The sequence below is a fragment of the Toxorhynchites rutilus genome, chromosome 2 (assembly GCF_029784135.1).
Source record: "Toxorhynchites rutilus septentrionalis strain SRP chromosome 2, ASM2978413v1, whole genome shotgun sequence".
Taxonomy (NCBI): domain Eukaryota; kingdom Metazoa; phylum Arthropoda; class Insecta; order Diptera; family Culicidae; genus Toxorhynchites; species Toxorhynchites rutilus.
The window spans coordinates 91,804,834-91,829,154 of NC_073745.1; the positions used below are offsets into that span (position 1 = coordinate 91,804,834).

General features: G+C 40.7%; 1 protein-coding gene across 2 annotated transcripts in view; it reads left to right on the forward strand.

Moving 5' to 3' along the window:
• The window catches only part of LOC129767457 (long-chain fatty acid transport protein 4), a 51,110-nt gene extending 46,653 nt beyond the window's left edge, over window positions 1–4,457 (forward strand). For both annotated transcript variants that reach the window (XM_055768384.1, XM_055768383.1), the window contains exons 9-11: window positions 3,437–3,706; window positions 3,775–3,865; window positions 3,921–4,457. In XM_055768384.1, coding sequence (XP_055624359.1) covers window positions 3,437–3,706; window positions 3,775–3,865; window positions 3,921–4,229 — 670 coding nt within the window. In that variant the 3' untranslated portion in view covers window positions 4,230–4,457. The remainder of the gene's footprint in view (window positions 1–3,436; window positions 3,707–3,774; window positions 3,866–3,920) is intronic.
• Window positions 4,458–24,321: the final 19,864 nt, after the last annotated feature.

Here is a 24,321-nt window from a genome sequence, read left to right on the forward strand (position 1 = left end):
GTGATTCAAATGGAGGATATAGTGCTAGAGAAAAATCCGATCATTAATTTGAGCGTTCAATTACTCACATAGATAAGAGAATCTTAACAGGATTGTTGAACTTCGACTATGAGGTTGAATAACTTGAATGAACAGAAACAATATGAATACTTTACTGCCGAGAACAATATTTAACAAACCGACATTAAATTTGGATGCTGCTTGGGTCGCTTCCCATCTAATAGGTTAATATCTAGGGCAAAGGGAAAGAATATGCCTATTTTCTGCGTCCACATACTGTTTCAATAGCCGTTTTTCGATGAATATTGTAGTTCAACTTATTGTTGTGCAATATAGAAACGCTTTTTACTATAAAAATTTAAAATAGTGCATTTTTCATCATTACCAAAAATGTTGGAAAATCGAACTTTTTTAGCGTGGAGGAAAAATGGTCACGTAGTGGAGGCAAAGTGGTCACTCGCACATATCATGCTAAATCCGACAGATTTATGCGTTTTTTGTCCAATTTTGTTCAAATCATCATTGAAATAGTAAGTACATATACAGTGCGAGAAATTCCTATAAGCGCACATGTATATTTTGGCTGTAAGATTAACTAGATATATATTTCCAAAATATTTTCATGGGATTTAAATGACCTTCGAACATCAAGTTTATCTTGCCAAGAAAAGTCCCAATCCTATTCTCAACAGTTATTCAGAATGAGAAAAACGTGTTTTCAAGGTAGAAATTCTTATTAGCGCACATCAGACTTTATTCTCATAGAACGATTTATACATGAAAATGACAGCATTCAATATTTGGTTGGTTTACCATTTTTCAGTATAGTTTCATAGACACGGTTTGGCATTGACTCAATCAGATTATCCAACATTTCATGTGGAATTTTATTCCACTCGTCCCTTACACATCTCTCCAACTCACGAACTGTTGCAAATTGCCGTCCACCACTGTAGACTCGCCTTGCCAGGATTCCCCAGAGATTCTCGATGGGATTGAGATCCGGGATACGAGCTGGCCAGTCCATAACCTGAATGTTTCTTTCGGAAAACCATGATAATGATTTCTTGCTTACGTGAATGGCAGCATTATCCTGCTGGAAGATGCAGTTGTCGTCCATAATGTCTTCTGTAAATGGCACGAAAACACTGTCCAGTAGCTCTACATAGTTGTCGGAGTTCATCCTTGTCGAAATAGTGGCGATAGGAGTCTTCCCTTTTCTTGAAAACGCAGCCCACACCATGAGACTTCCACCACCAAAATTCCTGCTCAACTTCACTCCGGGATTTTTTCGTAGATCACGCCAATAATACCCGCAGCAGTCGGGACCATCAAGATTGAACTTTTTCTCGTCGGAAAAGATCACTTCATCCCACTCTGCCTTCCAATCCATGTGCTGTTTAGCGAAATCCAATCTTGCTTTAATGTGTCTTGGGGTGAGGTTTGGTTTCTTTGCCTTCTTCGTGTAAACCAGATGTCCAATTCCTCGCAAAATTTGGGAAACACGTCGTTTGGATATGGGAAGGTCCAGTTCTTGCTTTATTTCCGAAGCATTAAATTTTCCAGTCTCCCCAAGCTGAATGATGCGTGCTTCAAATTCAATTGCGCTTCTTCACTGCTTAGCTGATTGTGGTTAACTCGTTCTCACGTTACAACCTTAACAGGATGTGTTGAAAAATGGCCAAGATGTTTATATATTGGTGGGAAAATATTTAAAATGCCAGTTGCGCTTATGAGAATTTCGCACCATAATTTTAAAAATGTTTTAGTAAAAAAATATGTTTGCACCAATGATGACTTAATCAACAAAGTTAGTACACATTCAGTCATTAGGAAATCACTACGTAAAAAAGGAATGGTTTTATCTACTATATATCTAGAATTTTCAGAAAACCCAGGTGCGCTTATAGGATTTTCCCCCACTGTATGAAATAAGCTTGGCCTATTCACCTAGAGTCGTAATAAAAATGTTGTCTTACATACAAAACGTAGCAAGAAACACATAACGTTCCACATAATTGGGCTTGGTTTAGTTGGTGTGGCATATTATTGCAGGATCAAAACCACAAAAGGGACCCCTCACAGCAGAATGTGATAAGATATATCAGCTTTGGTAAACAGTACACGCTTTTGTTATATTAGGCTGTCAAAAAAGTCCTGCGGTATTTTTTTTGAATTTTCATTTGTTCATAAAATTAGTTACAATCATCTGTTTTATGTCAAATATGCGCCGTTTTGTTCGATGACTTGTTCCCAACGAGATGCCAACTTCATAATACCCCTGTTATAGAAGCTCGCTTCCTTATTGGCAAAAAACTCGGATAGCCAATTTTCACAGGCCTCTTTTGTGGCTAACTTCTGACTACCTAGCTCGTTTTCCATGGAAAAAGCAGGTGTTAGTCACTTGGTGCAAGGTCCGAACTATACGGCGGATGCAAAAGAACCTCCCATCCGAGCTCCCGGAGCTTCTGGCGCGTCACCAAAGAAGTGTGTGGCCTGGCGTTGTCCTGATGGAAGACAATGCGGCCTCTGTTTATCAAAGATGGCCTCTTCTTCATGAGTGCTACCTTCAAGCGGTCCAGTTGTTGGCAGTACAGGTCCGAATTGAGCGTTTGGTCATAGGGAAGCAGCTCATAATAGATTATTCCTTGACAATCCCACCAAACACACAGCAGAACCTTCCTGGCCGTTAATGAGGGCTTGGCCACCGTCTGAGCCGCTTCAGCGGGCTTCGACCACGACCGTTTGCACTTCATGTTGTCGTAAGTGAACCACTTTTCATCGCCAGTCACCATCCGCTTCAGAAACGGGTCGATTTTGTTGCGATTCAGCAGCGATTCACATGCGTCGATACGGTCAAAGATGTTTTTTGCGTCAACGTGTGTGGCACCCATACATCGAGCTTCTTTGTGAATCCAAGCTTCTTCAAATGGTTAATAACGGTTTGATTGCTTATCCCCAGCTCTTGGCCGATGCTACGGCTGCTACTATGCCGGTCTTTCTCGGCTAATTCAGCGATTTTGTCGCAATTTTCGACGACAGGCCTTCCGGAGCGTGGCGCATCTTCGACGACCTCTACACCAGAACGAAAACGTTGAAACCATCGTTGTGCGGTGGAAATGGAAACTGTATCGGGTCCATAAACTGCACAAATTTTATTGGCAGCTTGAGATGCATTTTTGCCTTTGTCATAGTAGTACTGTAAAATATGTCGGATTTTCTCTTTATTTTGCTCCATATTTGCGACACTATAACTTACGAACGACTTAACCAAACAAAACACTGTCAAGTACTATATTGTAAAATACCAAAAATACCTTTCTAACAAGCTATAGTATGACTCGATACAATGAATACAACTAGAACTACGCGCTTACAACGACACCTCGCGGAAATACCGCAGGACTTTTTTAACAGCCTAATATATATTTGATAGGTGCGAAGAGGAAACGGGTGAAATCATCCGTGATCGAGATGGATTCTGTATCCGCTGCAAACCTGGCGAGCCGGGGGTTTTCATCGGAAAGATCAACCTGAAGAACGCTCTGAATTCGTTCGTTGGATACGCCGACAAGAAAGCATCGGAGAGGAAAGTGTTGCGCGATGTCTTCAGCAAGGGCGATATGTATTTCAACTCCGGTGATATTTTGGTCGCAGATCTGTTTGGATATTATTACTTCAAGGATCGCACCGGGGATACATTTAGGTAGTGTTGTTGATTGGATTTTATTACGCAATCGATGATTACTAACGTTTTCACCACAAAACCCACAGATGGCGTGGCGAGAACGTGGCAACATCAGAAATTGAAGGTGTAATTACCAACATCGTTGGACTGAAAGACAGTGCTGTCTACGGGGTAGAGGTAAGGTTAAACTTCACAACAGTCGGGGCTCATCTACATCATGTTTACCCCACAGATTCCTGGCACCGAGGGTAAAGCAGGTATGGCAGCTATTGTGGATACCGAAGGGAAGCTGGATATGGAACAGCTGGCAGCAGGAATCCGAGCGAGTTTACCGCCCTATGCGCGACCTTTGTTTATTCGGGTTCTTTCCGAGGTTCCAATGACGACAACGTTCAAACTGAAGAAACGAGACCTGCAAATCGACGGATACAACATCACGAAAATTAAAGACCCCATTTACTTCCTGCAAGCAAATGGCAGCTATCAATTGTTCAAACAGACCGATTATGATGTTGTGAGGAGTGGAAAAGGGAAATTTTAGCATAGATTCTAGATTTTTTTTAGAGTAGTCAATTTGATGGTCCAGAGAGACAGTAACATACAAACAACAATCGACTGATAGTAATGTTATTCAGAAATGTTTTTAGTTCTTTGAAGGGAGTTGTTCCAATTGAAATCAAATCTCATTCCTCAATGACCAAAGGTAGTTGAATTTCGAGCTATATTTAGTAGTAGACCGATATTCGAATAAATAAGTGTTTCCAATTCACCATTCTTGTGAATCACTCATCCGAAATTCAACATCCTCAACGAATTTAGTTTTCATTTGTTTTTCATTCTTTCAACTAATTTCTGTTGTTCGTGTTAATTCAACACACACAGATGATCAGTCCGAATGTGAGTTTAATCCGAAAATAAATTCACATTTTGAAATCGTCGATAAATACTGCGCGCGTGTTGCGCTGTCCAACGCCATTATAGAGCTTGGGGAAAAGGAACAAAAAATCAACTGCATAATTTCCTCTTCTGGCTTTATTTTAGGCTGCATCCAAATGATCATCGTGTGTTCGTTATGCAAGCAAATTGTCGCGCATATAATGCAAATAGTGGTGTGATGATTGATTGCTTCGTTTCATTAAATGGATTGGTAAGCATTTGACGTTTTGGAAAAACAAGGAAAAAATTGTCATGGAATATAGCTGTATCCGAACGAGTGGCAAATGCAAATGACAAATTGGCATTCGGTTGAGGTGTTGAAAAAAAAAACTATTTGAGTCCATCCTCTGCCGTGAGAATAACACAACGTGTCTGTAAAGCATAATCAATATAAAATGCTAGAGAACTACAAAATTATGAGCAAATACGAGAATACGAAAGCTGTTCTTTTCTTCAAAATGTTGATGCGATTGTAAAATATCAATAAATGTACAGCTTCAAGAGAGCTGCCTTTAGAGTTCTTCGAAAAAAGCGCTGAAGAGATGACCATTTTTGGAAATGTCGGTTACCCTGAAACAACGAAATTAAATTTGTGGCAATTGCAAGAACATCGGAAGATGCTTGTATGACAAATTAAGTTATAGCATAAGAAAGATTTGAAGTGAAAGAAGCTGCCTTAGTAGGCAGTTTTGATGAAGGCTAGCTTCCAGCTGATTTTTCATTATTATTTAATTCATCTGACAGAAATGATCTTAATGAATAATGTATCACGATTTAAAACACATTCAGTATTCAAAAATGGTTACATATACATTCCATATTGAAACACTGATTCAATAGAAGAAAACATGAGACAAATGATGCAAGATACGATGTAATCCCGGCTGCATCATGGACTGATGTCTCAACGTACTTCCCGAGGTCCAAGGCCCAGGAGCGATAGCAGATAAGAGCATTCAACGTCATTATTGAGCAATTCCAAATGAAATCGACAAATGACAAAACATGAGTATTTTTGATTCGAATGAAAGTTCGTATTCCGTTTGGGTTGGAGAAAATATGAGTTTTCCACAGCATTTGGGAACTTTTTGACTCAAGTGTAACTTTTGAAAAGGGCGTATCGATTTTAGAAAGGGAAATCTTTGATAATTTATGTCTCAAAAACTATGAGTCCTACCGAAATAGTGTCTTAGAAAGAGTTATAGAGTATTGAAGTTAAAACGTGAAAAAATATACACTGAGAAAAAAAATTAGTACTCTTTTTTTTCTATCGACAAAAAAGAAACTTTAATTTGCAATAGCTAAAATACATATTTTTATTTTTTTAAATTTTTTTCTTATAAAATAGAAGTTGTGTAAAAAATTTAAAAATTGAGTACAAGATGGTAAAACTATTTTTGACGAATTTTGAATCCTGAATCCTGATATGATTTAAAACAAAAAAGCTCATTATCAATCTCCTTCTAAATGGAGCCATTCCCGAGATATTTTAAAAAATATTTCTAATTTATTGTCTTTTTCATAGTAGATAGGCTCTTTCAATATGTTTGTCGTGTTTTACCGTTATGTTCATGAAGTTTTATGAATTAATTTTCAACAACTTTTCCAAATACATCATTATGGTAAACATATATGTTAAGGAGTTACGTTGAAGAACATTTGAAGACATTTGGGTTAATATGAAACGTAGCGATGCAGAATTTGTCAATATATTAATACTGCTGGGGTTTCATCCAAAAACTCATGATTTAAATTTTAATTTACTCAAATACAAAAAAATAACATATCTTTGAAAATCACATATTATATAGAGTGAAATTTGTTCTTTCAAATTCCGTCAAGAAACATTTTCTATGTTTGCCCCAAAAATAATGGCAATCAATTGAAGAGAGCCTATTTTTTGGAGAGAAATATCAATAATTTTGAGTGAAGTTGAGATATTGACGTCGTAAAATGTTTGTATTAGTATGTTCTAAAAGTTTTTCGAAGACTGTTTGGATGTAAAATTTGAAGTTTTACAGAGTAAAAAGTCAGTGTGAAAAAACAGTTTTTTTTCATAGTGACCCTAACGCAACCTAGAAAGAATCGCTATATTGGTTATTTCAAGAGATAGAAAAAAAACTCTGTTCCACAAAGATGACTCAAATAACTGGGACTACAATATTGTGGAACTATGTTTAGTCCTATCGATAAAGATAAGAAAGTTATAATTTTTATTTCATCGACAATTTTGGTCACCCTATTTTCGATAACATGAAAATAAGCGCTCTATCATATGTAATAACTTTGTCAAAGACAGTTCTTGTCTAGAGAATAACTGTCGAGCTCTAAATGCTAATTTCCACTTAAATGCATCTCCTGGACCATTGTGCATTGATGCAAATAGGTGATAGCCCAATTTGGCGAGTAGGCTGCATGTGAAAGAACTTCCCAACCACATACTTCAGTCGTTCCTTTGATCAGTTTATTTAGTGTGTGATGAAGGATGGAGGATCAACTGATATTGATGGTTCGTTTATGCAAGATCTTTGGCGCTTAGGATTCTTAAAACAAATCTACTTTTCATCGCCACTCACGATGAAGAAATGATTTTTTTTGTTCCTGACGAGTAAAAGAGAGCTGCATGAAAATGATAACTACGAGTTTCTGAGAGTCGCGTAGCATTTTGTACTTCTGGTACAATTTGCGATTAAAGGCTCCTCTAATTTACTCCAAACTTCGAAAAACTCGGCCTAAAAAACGGCTAAACGCATCAATATGAAACGTTCACAGATGTTGAGGGAGCACACTAGGCTGAAAATTTGCCTGCAAACATTATAATGAACACTGAGTTCTTTTTTACGTGACTGATGTGTGCGCACAAGAAAAATAGCGTGATTTCAGGCAAATCGCGTTATTTTGAGAGAATCACGTAAAAAAAAACTGTCGAATTTTTTCACCTCGTCTAATATTTGAAGAATTCGAAGAAATATAAAAAAATATTTCTCTTTTGAGTGTGTTTCAAGTGGTTTCGATCAACAATATTCGGTAGTGTTGAAAAATATTATATACTATACCTGTAGCTGATTTGGAATAGAGAAGAGTTCAAAAAACATAACACCAGCTCCCGGCTTATGGCCGGTAGCTCCTCTGGCCCCGCTTGGGGCACAACAGAACTACAATGGCCAATAAGGAAACCGCGTTATATGCTTGGTCCAAACGATTTGGATCAAGAAATTGTGTTAGTGCTGCGTCGAAAACTAAGTGAAGCAGAGAAACAAAAAAATTCAAGCCAACAGAATCAATATATTGCGCTACCGGACCCCTTTACAGTTGGATCTTCAATTGAATCTGTGATTGGAGTTAAAGAAGCAAGAAAAATACATGCATCTCGTGAAGGTCGTGGTTCGCGATATCTACTTCGCTGCTGCTCAAAAACTACCGTTGAAAAACTCGTTGAAATGACTCAATTGAAAGACGGCACCCCGATTGAGATTTTCCCACATCCGACTCTCAACACTGTTCAAGGTGTAGTATATGACCCAGATTCCATTGAACAAGATGAAGAGGCTATAAAACAGTACTTAGCATCGCAAGGAATACACACTGTACGAAGGATCAAGAAACGCATTAACGGTAACTTGAAAAATACCCCTCTATTAGTACTGTCATTTAGTGGCACTACCCTTCCGGATTACGTATATTTTGGTGTACTACGAATCCAAGTTCGTGTATATTATCCTTCGCCTATGATGTGCTACAAATGCGGCTTCTACGGTCACTCGAAAAAGTTCTGTGAGAAACCCAAAATCTGCCTGTGCTGCTCAAAACTACATAACATTCCTGAAGGTGATCAATGTGAAAACCCTCCGAACTGCCTCCACTGCAATGGTGGACATAGAATGACCTCGCGCGATTGTCCAAAATACAAAGAGGAAGAAAAAATTGTTCACATGAAAATTGATCAGGGTCTGTCATTTTCTGAGGCAAGGCGAATTTGCACAGATAGACGTAAAAAAGAAACATTTAATATTATTGTTCAGGAGCAAATTAAAAAAGAACTGACCGTCAAAGATCAAACGATATTAACCCTTCAAAATCAAGTAGCTGTTTTGGAAAAGGAACTAGCTTCTTTGAAAAATACCATGAGACCAACCCCTCACAGTCAATTAAAATCTCCTGAAGAAACACCAGTAAACCATCAGAAACCATCCTTGAAAACTTCATTACCTGCTCCCACGATTGAATTGTCAAAAATACCAACGGACAGGCAATCCAGAAAGGACAAATTTTTTATCTCTCCACCAACCAATCAACTTGAAAAGCATAACAATAATAGACCTGGACATGCTATGAATGTGCGCAGCAGAAGTGGTAAACGACACATAGATATATCCCCTTCCGAAGCTCGGGTTAAACGTTCCTCGAACCAATATGACACAAGCAGCACATATACCGATACCGAGAAGAATAATGGACCAGGAATTGCATAAGAAAATACACATTACCAACGATAAAATCGACCCTGCTATGAACAAGGACAAGAATATGGACGAACAACGATCACCACCTTGTATGAACTCAGTCAAAAACATGCTCCAAACTAATCACAACTCTCAACAACGACCTAAAATTATGCCGGACACATCCAAGCAGACCAACATGCGGTTTGAAAGTGAGGAATGTGAAGTACTCCTTTCACTTCCAGAAGAGGAAGCGAGTCTGCTAGGTGAGGAGACCCGGGACGCCTTTCTTCAACCTGTTGATCACCAAGCCTTCAGCTCGACCGCCAACCTAGCAAAACGTCCTGCTCAAACAGCCGAGGAATACGATAGAATCCACAATCTCATAATCAAACCGTCAAGCAGCAAAATAAATTTCAAATATTCGGATACGATAAGCATCAAGCCTCCCACGCCGACCCCGAACAGGGATGTCCCGGAGCGATCCGATGAGTCCCTGGCGGCTGTCGGCGTGGTCTGCTCGCAATCCCGGGCAAGTATCGAAACAAATATTTCGTTTACAGACCAGTTAAGTACCACTATCTTTCCCGTCAATGTAGAATCTGCAAACACATCTCCGGATATGTGGATGAAAGCTCGAGGGCATATAGATGCAGCTTGTTACGACACCACATCCCAATCATCTAATGACACCGAATCCGATTCCATCAGACATCAAAGAAAATCACCAGCATTTGCTATTCAGTGGAACATATGCGGACTACGTTCACACCAGCCGGAATTGCAGATGTTGACCAGATGCTATCAACCTGTCATCATAGGCTTGCAAGAAACTAATGCAGATTACTACAGAATAAGACCAAACTTTCTGGGAGACAATTACGACCTACTATTGAGCCAGTGTTCCATTCACGGCAGACAAGGCGCTGGTATGGATATAAAAAAAATGAACTCCATTCCAACAAATTCCCATTCGAACTAACATCCAGGCTGTTGTAGTACAATTGTATGCTCCAATGGCAATAACGGTTGCATCAGTATACCTTCCACCAAGGGATAAAACTGCCACCAAAATGTTAAACGACCTGATCAAGGAGATTCAAAAACCTTTACTTCTGTTAGCTGATCTCAACGCTCATCATACTGCATGGGGCAGCAGAATGCACAACTCTCCTTATGAAACAAGAAGACGTGGGGAAGAAATTTTTGATATAGTAGTTCAAAACGATATGGTTATCCTTAACAATGGCTGTCACACGCGCATTGATCCTATAACGGGAGCTTCTCAGGCACTTGACGTTTCCATCTGCTCAACATCACATGCAAGCAAATTCAACTGGAAGATACTAAAGGGTGTGTCACATCAAATTGCATCACGGAAAAAACCCTGTAGAAATTTAATTTTTAGGAATTATATCTTCAGCTTTCGCTTATAATCAGATAAGAGTGTATAGATCACGTTGGCCATGCTTCACTGTCAATTTTTCTTAAATTTGTAAAAATGTCGTCGAACGAAAAAGAGCGTCGTGAATTAATCCTGTGCACTCATTTCGAGAATCCGGAGTTGTCACATCGGGACATCGGTAAGATGCTGGGAATCGTCCAATCCACGGTCAGCAGAGTACTAAAACGATACTTCGAGAACCTAACCATCGACCGGAAGGTGAAGAACGGCAAAAATGGATGCTCCGTCAGTGAAAAAGATCACAAGCGCGTAGTTAAGCAGTTTAGACGTGATCCGAGAAATTCGGTCCGGGATGTCGCCAATAAGCTGAATTTGTGAAGTTCATTCGCCCAGCGGACCAAGCAGCGGGAGGGCCTGCGTACATACAAGGTTCAGAAGGCTCCTAACCGCGACGAAAGGCAAAACATGGTGGGGAAGACGCGAGCCCGGAAGCAGTACACCGAAATGCTGACGAAGCCGCATTGCCTGGTAATGGACGACGAAACCTACGTCAAAGCGGACTTTCGTCAGCTGCCGGGCCTGTTGTTCTTCTCCGCAGAGGACAAATTCAGCGTTCCGGAGGAGATTCGCAAACAGAAACTATCCAAGTTTGCACATGGTGTACATGGTGTGGCAAGCGATCTGCTCTTGCGGAAAGCGGAGCGCCCCCTTCGTGATGACCGGCACGGTGAACGGGCAGGTTTACCTTAAGGAGAGCCTACAGAAGCGCTTACTACCACTATTGAAGCAGCACGAGGGCCCGACCATCTTCTGGCCGGATCTCGCTTTGTGCCACTATTCAAAAGACGTGTTGGAGTGGTACGAAGCCAACTGGGTCACCTTCGTGCCAAAGGATATGAACCCGCCCAACGCGCCGGAGCTTCGCCCAATAGAGAAATATTGGGCGATTATGAAGCAGGCCCTCCGGAAGAACCCAAAAGTTGTCAAATCGGAGGCGGACTTCAAGAGAAAATGGATTTCTGTTCAAAAAAAACTACAACCTGACGTTGTACAGAACCTTATGGACGGGGTAAAGAGGAAGGTGCGAGCATACGGGCTTGGGCTCGAAGTATGAATAAAAAGAAAATGCCAAAAGTTGTTTAATAGTTTTTATTTAACTGTCTAAAATTTTCAAAAGGATCGGTCTACTGGGCGAATTTCTACAGCGTTTTTTCCGTGATGCAATTTGATGTGACACACCCTTTATTAGATTTCTCAGGAAGTGATCATCTACCAATTTTAATAGACACTGTTACAGAAATTGATGAGCCGAAACGCCGAGAGAAATGGATCTTTGAAAATGCTAACTGGGCGCTCTATGAACAGCTTACTATGAGATCGCTTTTTCCTGGTTCTAATCAAACAGTGGATGATTTCACGTACAATATTATTGCAGCAGCAGAATCCAGCATTCCAAGGACTACAGGGAAAATAGGACCAAAATCTGTCGTTTGGTGGAACCAAGAGGTGGAAGCAGCAATTAAAGCCAGGCGTAAACGATTAAGAGCTCTCCGCCGCTTGAGGGACGACGACCCACAAAAAAGTATTGCCTTGAAAATGTTTCAAGAAGCTCGATCTTTGTGTCGAAAATCTATACGTATTGCCAAACAAACAAGTTGGGAAACTTTTGTGGAAAATATTAACCCCAATACCCCCGCCAGTTAAGTTTGGAATAACATTAATAAACTACAAGGGAAGCGACGTTGCAATACCATATCTCTAAATCTTCAAACGGGCCTCACCAATAATGCAGAAATGGTCACAAATGCCCTAGCTGATGAATACCAAATAAGGTCATCTGACGCAAACTACTCTGAAAAATTTCGCAAGAAACATAAATCCGGTAAAGATAGCAATTTCAACAATCAACGAACAAACACGAACAAATGTTATAATGCGGATTTTACCATTGAAGAACTAATGTGGGCACTAAATCGACATGGAGGTTCATCTACAGGTCCTGATAATATAAGTTACACTCTGTTGCAACGTCTACCATTCTCTGCGAAAATCTCCCTGCTAGAGTTATATAATCATGTGTGGGACAGTGGTGTTTTTCCAGCGCAATGGAAAGTAGGCATCATAATTCCGATCCCAAAACCTGATGCAGACTTCAGTAAGCCTGAAGGTTACAGACCGATAACGCTACTTAGCTGTCTTGGTAAATTGTTTGAAAGAATGGTAAATAGACGACTCATTACGGAACTGGAATCCACAGGTAAACTGGATCCACGCCAACACGCCTTTCGCGCTGGCAAAGGAGTCGACTCCCATCTTGCTAAGCTAGAGTCCCTTATTACCCTCGAGCAGAATGAGCACGTCGAAATAATATCTCTCGACATTTCAAAAGCTTACGACACAACATACAGACCTGAAATACTTAACACGCTAGCTCGCTGGAGAATTTCTGGACGCATGATGAATATTTTGTACAGTTTCCTTAGAGACAGATACTTCCAAGTGGCTGCCAATGGTTCACTCTCAAGCCTCAGGAAAGCAGATAATGGAGTTCCACAAGGCTCAATCCTGTCCGTAACGTTATTTCTTGTGGCTATGCAACCAATATTTAACGCTATACCAAATGAAGTAGAAATCCTACTGTACGCAGACGACGTCATACTTACAGCAAAAGGAACGGATCATCAAACTGTTCGCAGGACACTTAGAAAAGCTGTTGTAGCTGCAGTTGAATGGACATCTAGCGTAGGTTTCACCACTGCTCCAAATAAATCTAAACTGCTACACATCTGCCATCTTAGACACCGAATGCGAGGTCGATCTATTAAAATCAACAAGACCCCAATACCACGTGTGAGAAGCATGAAAATTTTCGGGATAATAATTGACTCAAACCTCAACTTTTTGAAACATTTTACCGATACCAAAAAAAGCTGTTGCAAAAGAATCAACATTCTTCGCATACTCGGACACCGTCTAAAAAGGAGTAATCGTTCATCACTTTTTAGAGTAGGATCAGCCTTAATCACTTCGAAGCTTTTCTACGGCTTGGGAATCACAAGCATCAACATCGAAGCAATTGAGCGAATTTTAGGACCCATGTATAATGATGTAGTTCGGCAGGCGTCTGGTGCATTCCCAACTAGCCCCATAATCTCCATAATGGCTGAAGCTGGTTGCCTCCCATTTCGCTTGGCCCTTATCCAACGTCTGTGTCAACTCACTATTCGTATTATGGAAAAATTCGAAGAAGCATCTGATTATCAAATAACAAGAAGAGCAAATCACCTTCTGCAAGAAGCAACTGGATGGAGTTTTCCGAAGGTATGCAGGACTCTAAGGGTTTCAGATAGAGAATGGTATGCAGCACTCCCGAAAATTGACAACAACCTTAGGAGAAAGATCAGAGCAGGCGCAAACAGGATCACTGTTTTACCTCAGTTCAAGGAATTTGTTTCTAGCTTTTATCCCGACCATGAACAAATCTACACCGATGGCTCCAAAGAGAATAACCAAACTGGTGCTGGAGTAGTGATGTGCAACTATAGTTACAGTTTCGGTTTACCTGAAATATGTGGCGTGTTTTCAGCAGAAGCGTTTGCTCTAAAAACAGCCGTATCACATGTACGAGGACATAAAAATGTCATTATTTTTACCGATTCCGCTAGCTGTCTTGATGCGTTAAGTGGAGGTCAATCAAAACACCCATGGATACAGTTCATTGAAAAGAACATAGAGGAACGGAATATTACCTTCAGCTGGATACCTGGCCATTCTGGCATTGTTGGCAATGACAAAGCTGATGAACTGGCCAAACAAGGCCGAAATGAACCACAACTTGACATCCCGGTACCATCCCAGGATGTTGTACGTGCGATTAGAAACAGAATCTGGTCAGTATGGGAAACAGAATGGCATCAAAGTGGAACCAAGTTGCGACGAGCTAAGCACACACCTAATAAATACAAAGATCGCAAATGCGCGTTCGAACAACGAGTTCTAACCCGAATAAGAATAGGGCATACACGGCTCACCCATGTACACCTAATGAACCATAACCCCCCACCTGTTTGCATATACTGTGGAGTGCAAACAACTGTGCAACATATAATAATGGATTGCAGAGGATATGAACCCATAAGAAAAGCATGCGGAATCAATGGATCCCTAAGTGAAATACTAGCTAATGACACTGAAAAAGAAAAAGCCCTTTCAAATTTTTTAAGAGATAGCAATTTGTTCAATGAGATCTAATTAGTTATAATTAATGCAGCGAGAAAATGAAAAATGTAAATCATAAAATGACACGAATGCCACGCATTTTAGTGGTAAAGTGTCACAAATAAATAAATAATAATAATAAACGTAAAAAAAATTAGCCCATCATCGGCGCGTAATTTCGAGAGAATCGCGCAAAAAAAAAATGCTTAATTTCGAGAGAATCGCGTAACATAAAATCACAGAAAAAACCATGAAAACAGAATCCAGTGTACTGCAACATTTGCATAATTACTGCAGATTTTTTTTTTTTTTTTATCTTCGCTTATTTTTCGTCGGCCTATTTCCGCCACTTTAGTGCCAATCACCGACATCAGGGAGGCGACTCCACCTGTTCCTACCTATCAGACTCAACAACTCATGAGCCGGGCCAACTTCTTTTACTTCCGCTCCGAAGGAAGACGTAACCAGAGATTTTTCGCCTCAGAAAATCCCAACGACGCCAGCTGGGATTGAACCCAGGCCGATCGGATTGTGAGGCTGTTACGCTAACCATACAACCACTGGCGCCGTCTACTGCAGATTTAGTAAAGCATAAAAAAATTCGGAGAAATTTTCGGAGTTTTTCAATAATAAAATCGTGATTGTGAGTTTGTGCGAGATAGAAAAAATTGAAGTGAGTCGTTTGTTCAAAAAGAGAATAGAGGTTCTGTATAGTTATTATTTTATTTGTGAATAGGATAATTGTAGGACATTTCTACAAGGAATACGAGTTCTTTGCGCGCCAAGAGAACGGAATTAAATTTAAGAAACCAAAATATAAGAATTTTTAGCAGAATAAAACAGGGCATTAATGACAGCATTAATGTATGTAGCATCCTCCAATCGGTGCTCGGGTTGAATCCCCCGGAGTGGCCTATCGCCTCGTGGTTGTGTACTACTGTAGGCCACTATAGGCCCGAGCAGGATCCCCCTTACAAATATCCTTGTAAAGAAAGTTCCTACAGGAACATTCTAGGAACCAAATTAAAGCTGGTTCATGAGGGTAATTGGATTTGCTGTAAAGTTGGCTGGCAAAAAAATTGTGTTAGTCCACAAAATCTTTGGAAAAACAGAATAAAAAGACTTTTTATTTCTTACCGGTATTGTTGTTCACTACACCCACACAGACCAAGATAAAAATAAGTACGTAAAATATTCTAATACCCGAAAGTTGTAGCTTTAAAATGATGTATATACACTTTTTCTTTTATAAAGGCCAAAATGAAAACCAGGCCGCTGAAATTTGTGGTGTCGATACTGTAACCGTAAAATTTATTTTAATTTTTTTTAATTTTTTTTCACACTAAAAAAAAATTTAAAAAACATAAATATAAAAAAACTTACATACGAACACATTTCATAGCAGTACTGGATCTCAAAACATTTTTAAAGACGAAAGTTACGAATCGTTCGTTCTGGGAGTCGCGTAGGATTTTGTACTTCTGATAATTGCGATAAATGCTCCTCTAATTTACTCCAAACTTTGAAAAATCGTCTAGAAAAAACGGTATGTTCAACCGTATATTTCAACAATATGAAACCTTCAAAGATGTTTAGGCTAAAAATTTGCCTGCAGACATTAGAACTTACTGCGATATTTGCAGAACTACAGTGGAATACTTGAGCACTATAAAAATATTATTTTTGGCACTTTTTCGAAATCGATGCAAAAAATTTAAATAATTTATTTTCGTCAAAGTAACGTTGTAACGTTGTCTGTTCATGCTTCTAACTTCTTTTCCCAGCTATTTCAGATCAGACCTGCGTCCTTGAGGAAGCAGATTAATGTTGCTGATGAAGATTTGTCATCTTGGAGTACACCGCGGGTGCTGCTTGATATTCGGTATTTGTCTCGGAGATTCTCATACTTGGGGCAAACGCATAGAAAATGCTCGACGGACAATCGCACTTGACACAGATCGCAGTCTAAATGGAAGGTTCCGCCACTCATATTGTGTGAAATCTTGGTGTGGCCAATGCGAAGACGGGTTATTATTTTTTGCTCTTTAGCGTTTGGAAGATCTTCCCATCTGTTGATGCAACTTTTAATTTTTCGCAAAAACAATGCCGTTCGGTTATACCAAATAGTTGACCAAGAGTTGCGGATAACCGAATTCAGCCATGATTTGACATCATGACCAGGGACTTTGTCTGTATACTGATTCCCTCTTGTCCCAGAAGTTGCTAAATGATCCGCTTTTTCGTTTCCGAGGATGCCGCAGTGGCCTGGTATCCATGCGAAAACAGTGTTGGGTAAGGCGCCATCCTGTATGGCTTGGATCCACGGATGCCGTGAACGTGGTGTGGGAAGGGCAGTGATAACGCTGGCAGAATCAGTTAAGATCAGAAGTGGTTTTTCTGACGCTGTGGTGGCTGCTATGAAGATTGCTATGGCTTCGGCGGTGAATATTGAGCATGAATCGGGCAGACAATAAGAAGCGCAGAGGTTTGGACCCGATATACCGATGCCTACTCCATCGGAGCTTTTCGAACCATCCGTATAGCGAATACAATGTCCGCTGTATTTCCTATTCAGCCATTCTGAAACCGATTTTCGTAGAGCGATTGATTTATCACCAGCTTTAAACTTGCTTCTAAAGGGTGTGTCACATCAAATTGCATCACGGAAAAAACGCTGTAGAAATTTAATTTTTAGGAATTATATCTTCAGCTCTCGCTTATAATCAGATAAGAGTGTATAGATCACGTTGGCCATGCTGCACTGTCAATTTTTCGTAAATTTGGAAAAATGTCGTCGAACGAAAAAGAGCGTCGTGAATTAATCCTGCGCACTCATTTCGAGAATCCGGAGTTGTCACATCGGGACATCGGTAAGATGCTGGGAATCGTCCAATCCACGGTCAGCAGAGTACTAAAACGATACTTCGAGAACCTAACCATCGACCGGAAGGTGAAGAACGGCAAAAATGGATGCTCCGTCAGTGAAAAAGATCACAAGCGCGTAGTTAAGCAGTTTAGACGTGATCCGAGAAGCTCGGTCCGGGATATCGCCAATAAGCTGAATTTGTCAATTTCATTCGTCTAGCGGACCAAGCAGCGGGAGGGGCTGCGTACATACAAGGTTCAGAAGGCTCCTAACCGCGACGAAAGGCAAAACATGGTGGGGAAGACGCGAGCCCGGAAGCTGTACACCGAATTGCTGACGAAGCCGCATTGCCTGGTAATGGACGACGAAACCTACGTCAAAGCGGACTTTCGTCAGCTGCCGGGCCTGTTGTTCTTCTCCGCAGAGGACAAATTCAGCGTTCCGGAGGAGATTCGCAAGCAGAAACTATCCAAGTTTGCCAAGAAGCACATGGTGTGGCAAGCGATCTGCTCTTGCGGAAAGCGGAGCGCCCCCTTCGTGATGACCGGCACGGTAAACGGGCAGGTTTACCTTAAGGAATGCCTACAGAAGCGCTTACTACCACTATTGAAGCAGCACGAGGGCCCGACCATCTTCTGGCCGGATCTCGCTTCGTGCCACTATTCAAAGGACGTGTTGGAGTGGTACGAAGCCAACGGGGTCACCTTCGTGCCAAAGGAAATGAACCCGCCCAACGCGCCGGAGCTTCGCCCAATAGAGAAATATTGGGCGATTATGAAGCAGGCCCTCCGGAAGAACCCAAAAGTTGTCAAATTGGAGGCGGACTTCAAGAGAAAATGGATTTCTGTTAAAAAAAACTACAACCTGACGTTGTACAGAACCTTATGGACGGGGTAAAGAGGAAGGTGCGGGCATACGGGCTTGGGCTCGAAGTATGAATGAAAAGAAAATGCCAAAAGTTGTTTAATAGTTTTTATTTTACTGTCTAAAATTTTCAAAAGGATCGGTGTACTGGGCGAATTTCTACAGCGTTTTTTCCGTGATGCAATTTGATGTGACACACCCTTTAATATGGTCCTCTACTTGGATTTCGGCGAGACTTCAGTTCCTTGGACCACCGCGAGGAAGTTCGCATATTGGTGGCAGGTTGCAATACTGGTTCAATAATTTCCGTATGTTATTTCCGTGTAACCAACCGCTCGTTTACAAACTATGGAAGCAACAACATGTGAGAAAGGAAGGATCCCCAATTCCGCACAGGCAGTATCAGCTGGAGTCGAAGGCAGTAAGCATGATACGGTACGGATTGCCTTGTTGTATGTTGAATCTAGTTGCTTTATAACTAACTCAGTTACTGAGGAAAGGATTTCTATGCCGTAAAGAAGTTTTGATTCCACAATGGCTTTGAAGACTCGCAATCGAATGTTTCTGTTGTTGCTATGGTGAGGTTTCACAAGAGTATTCAGGAGATTCAGGCGGGATTCGCTGTTTTCTTTCACATCTCTCAAGTGCTCCATGAAACTGAACCGACTATCAAGTTTTACTCTGAGAATTCTGATCGTCTTCTTATACGGAATTTGTTGATTGGTGATGATGACTGGTCGATATGGGGGCCGGTGCCTGAATTTGCATATGTGGGTACGTACACTTTTGGCTGCAGAAAGTCGAATCCGACTGAGTCGGTCCAACGAGCTACAGCGTTTACCGCTGCCTGCAGTTTTCTTCTTAGCTGGAGCGGATTTCTACCTGGAACAGCCAACACGATGTCATCTGCTTACAAAAGTATGTATATACCATTTGTTAGCTGATTGAAGATACCGTTCATCGCAACTAGAAAAAGGGTGACTGCCAAGACTGAACCTTGGGTACACCAGTCTCTTCGTTGGCTATACTCGAGCGGTGATTCCCGATTGTCACCTGGAAAGTTCGTTTCATTAGAAAGTTCCGCAGAAAGTGCAGAATGTTCCCTGAAAGTCCCCACAGGATCAGTTGTTTTAATATACCCGGTGTCCACGTTCCGTGCCCCGGCCGAAAAGCATTCTGACGATGATCAAGGAAATTATTTTTTTCGAGGAAGCTCACAAGACGGCGATTCACCATTCTTTCCATTATTTTACATGCACAGCACGTGAGTGATATGGGTCGATAATTGGATGGTTCTGGAGATGAACCGTTCTTTGGAATAGGTACTACAAGGCTATGTCTCCATTCAGCTGGAAATGCATTTTCGAGCCAGATCTTATTCAATGTCCTTAGAAAAGTAGTTTTGGCTATTGGAGGGAGGTGTTTTAGCGTGGGGTATCCGATATCGTCTGGACCAGCACAGTTTTCTTTACTATCGGCCAGTGCTTGATTTAGTTCTGCTCTGGAGAATGGTTGATTGATGAATGTTGGTTCGGAGTCGTTTGGAACTAGAACTACTGTCGGGCTGCAGAAAGATCTTCGAAATATCTCGCAAGGTTGTCAGCGACTATACTGGGGTCCCTCGTTATCCCGCCTGCATTTCGAACGGCGATGCCCAAAGATCTTCGCTTACCATTTAGTGCGTTTACTCTACCCCATACTTTAGCAGGCCTGTGGCCGAAAGGATTCCCATGAATCTTGCTTCACTCTTCGGATTATTTGTCTACACTCATTTCTTTTGATACGGTAATGCTGAAGGGCCGCTTCCTTGTCTGGATGCTGTGATGGAAGACGCTTGGCTGCACGAAGAGCCTTTCGTCTCGCTTTTATCGCAGCCTTAGTTTCTGGAGACCACCAGTGTAATGCTTTACGACCGGGAATCGAGCTTGACTTTGGAATGGTTTCTGTAGCTGCGTTGTGTACAATGCCCAGGAGTTCTGTGACATCGTTAGGCTCATTGCCATTGAATTTTTTGTTTATAAGACTTTGGAAAAGGTTCCAGTCCACCTCGGCGTATTTCCATCGTGGTCTCCTCAAGGTTTCTGGCCGAGATTCGTCAAGATTGATCAGGATTGGATAGTGGTCGCTTCCCATTGGTTCACTAGCTGTTTTCCAACGGACTCTACTGGCCAGATTGGAACTTACCATGGACACGTCGATTGCAGTGTTGTGTAAGCCACGTGTAAATGTATAGGAACCGTGGTTCATGGTGATTAGATCACATGTTTCGGCCACATCAGCTAGTATTGAGCCTCTTGTATTGTTGCTTGGACTTCCCCACGTGAAATGATGGCCGTTGACGTCGCCAAGGAGCACCACATGTTTTTCGATAGAGTCGAAGTTACACGCAGATACACATGGCACCAAAGTACACATTTAGTGCTGAGTTAGGCAAGCGCAATCGATCGTCTGAACGACTTGTCGCCAGGTGTAGGTTTTTGTAGAATAAGCATTTTATTGTAAATTCATTTCGAGCAACAAATAAAGTCAGTTCTGATTTAGACTCCCTTGACAGCAGGTGTGATTCCCTTTTTTAAAAAGAAACTCCACCAGCTGAAATTGTAACTGGCGCCCTCACACGGGACCTTTATATTTGATAAAAGTATAAGTTCGAGCTGAACGAAGCCACGCTGAGCATCCTGAGGAAGGAACCTTTCATTCCGGACCAAGAGCCGTCCACTGTCAACCAGAGGATTTGAGGATGAAGGCGCGAAGCAGTGCACCAATTTAAGGAACCTACCCGGAGCAACAAAATAGGACCAAGGACCAAGGCGTTGTCCCGCGACGTTCAATGAGACGTTTCCTGATATTATTGTGAGTACAATAAAAAGAACAGAAAGAAATTAATTTTAAGAAGTGTGAAATCCCAATCATTTAAAAACTAAACTTTAAACGCGACTCGCTTTACTAATTACGAGCGTCTAGACCGGAGCACCTGGGTGCACCCGTAATCGAAACGCTGAATATCACAAAAGGGCTCAACTAACACTAATTAAACAAACTTTAAAAATAGACGAATTGATTAATTCATTAAATTCCCTCCATTTAACAACCACAATGGCAAACCCGATCCCGGATCCCGAACCAATTCCCTCAACCTCAAATTTTTCTCCACGGTTCGTGGTCGATACCTCCTTGTCATTCCACGAGAGAGGCAAAATTCCTGCTATCGTGTCCGATCTGCCAGATTTTGTGGGAAACCCCAGAAATCTATCCCAGTTCATTCTTGATGTGGAAGAAATCTTGGAACTTTTCCAAGACAAACAAGATTCCTTCCAATATTATCTCATTTTAAAAACTATTCGACGAAAAATTAAAGGTGAAGCTAGTGATATTTTGATCACGAACAACACCCCAAATGATTGGAGGAGTATAAAGGAAGTTCTTCGCCTTTATTACTCTGATAAACGTGATCTGATGACATTAGATCACCAACTAAAATCTACTTCCAGATCTCGAGGTGAATCAATCGAATCTTACTACAGCAAGATCACCGAAATTGTAACGCTGATCAGTTCAGCAATTGTCATGGACGAAGCATGTAAAGGCCACGAGTGAACTCTAATAAAACTGTACAATATGATCGCCCTAGACACGTTTATAAGATGTCTAGGGGAACCTCTTTCGATGTTCTGCAAAAATTTTAAACCAGAAAGCCTCGCAAGAGCATATCACTATTGTATAGACTATCAAAATTTAGACGCAAGAAATGTTCCTTTCAAAGGACATAATTACGCACCGGCTCCTGCTCCCAGATCTAATATTCCGCAACCGCTTCCACCACCACGGCCTTCAAAGCCATTCCAAATAATAAACCAAAGAAACTTTCAACAACCTATGAACCAAAGGAATTTCCAACATCCCACTAATCAAGGAAACTTTCAACAAAAGCCAAATCTTCCTCCCAAGTTAAACTTTCCCAACAAATACAACACCCAACAGCAGAAAGTAGAACCGATGGACGTTGATCAGTCCATACGCTCTAGAATGGTTGATTACGGTAATCGGCAAAAATATTCTAGGCCCTCATCGGCCTCGATGCAATATCAGTTACCGGAACCAAAACGAGTAGCGCATCAATTAGAAGAATTACCAACAGAAGAAGAATATCTTCTTCAAACTGAAGATGTGAAAACTGATTATGATCAAGAAGAAGTTTCCAACGAATCAGAAGATGAAAACACTGTCAATTTTTTAGAAAGAGACATGAAATGGATGAGCAAATGGTGCGATTAAGAACACAAGTTTCTCCGCTACCTTACATAAAAGTGCCCACGACAAGAGGTGAAATTAAACTTCTCGTCGATAGTGGCGCTAACATAAATTTAATCTCTAGAAAATGGGCTTACAATTCTGGAAAAATCGTACATAAAATTCCAAATGAACCAGTAAAGGGTGTAACAGGTAAAGATTACGTTTCCGAAGTAGTTAAATTAGACATTTTTCAACCTATCGTAGACAACAAATTTGAATTTCTAGTCTTCGATTTTCATCCCTTCTTCGATGGTTTAATCGGAACCGAAATAATCTTCAATGAGAGTTTTAACCTCATGACAAATAAAAAAAAATTATATGTTTCAGGAGAAAAACAAAATTTGAAAATTCCTCTATACTTTTATTCCCCAACTCCTTCACAAAGAAGATTAAACAATGTCAACAATTTGAGTACAGTTGTTAGAACATCACATCTAACACCGACTGAAAAACAATCATTGTTTTCCATCATTAATTCATGTCCAGAGGTATTTCACTGCCCTGATAATTCTCTAACATGTACTACGAATGTCGAATGCACTATAAGAACACAAGATGATATACCCGTATATCAGAAATCCTATCTCTATCCAGCAGCTTATAGAGAAGAGGTTGATAAACAGATTTCAAAATTATTAGCTGATGGAATAATAAGACCTTCGAGATCCCCTTGGAACTCTCCTGTATGGATTGTGCCGAAAAAAATGGACGCATCTGGACAGAAGAAATTTCGACTGGTAATCGATTATCGCAATTTGAACCAGAAAACAATTTCAGATCGTTACCCCATGCCGGAAATTTCGAATATTTTAGATCAGCTAGGTGGAAATGGTTATTTTACCACTTTAGATCTAGCTTCTGGCTTTCATCAAATAAAGATGAAACGCTCTGACATAGAAAAAACCGCATTTTCGGTTAACAATGGCAAGTATGAATTTGTGCGTATGCCATTCGGGCTCAAAAATGCACCGGCTATTTTTCAACGAGCTATGGACGATGTACTTCGTGAGCACATCGGAAAAAGGTGTTATGTTTATATTGACGATTGTGTCATCTTTGGTAAGACGCTAGATGAACACAACAACAACTTGAAAATTATTTTGAAAGCTCTTTACGAGGCAAATCTCAAGGTTCAACTAGATAAATCTGAGTTCCTCAGGAAATCAGTTGAATTCTTAGGCTATGTTATCACAGAAAATGGGATCCAACCGAATAATAAGAAAATTGAAGTAATTCAGAAATGGCCAGAACCAAAAAGTATTAAAGAAATTAGAAGCTTTTTAGGCTTAATTGGCTATTATAGGAGATTTGTAAAAGATTTTGCCAAAATAGCAAAACCTCTTACAAACCTTTTGAGAGGGGAGAGGAATATAGATTCGAAAAAAGCAATCAAACTTGATATCAATGCCAAAGAAAGTTTTGAAAATTTGAAGTCGATTCTTACTGGTGCCGACATTTTAATTTACCCCGATTTCAAAAAACCATTCCTAATTACTACAGATGCATCGAATTACGCGATTGGCGCTGTTCTAAGCCAAGGTGAGATGGGTAAAGACAAACCTATTCACTTTGCATCTCGCACTCTTAATCGTACGGAAGAGAACTTTTC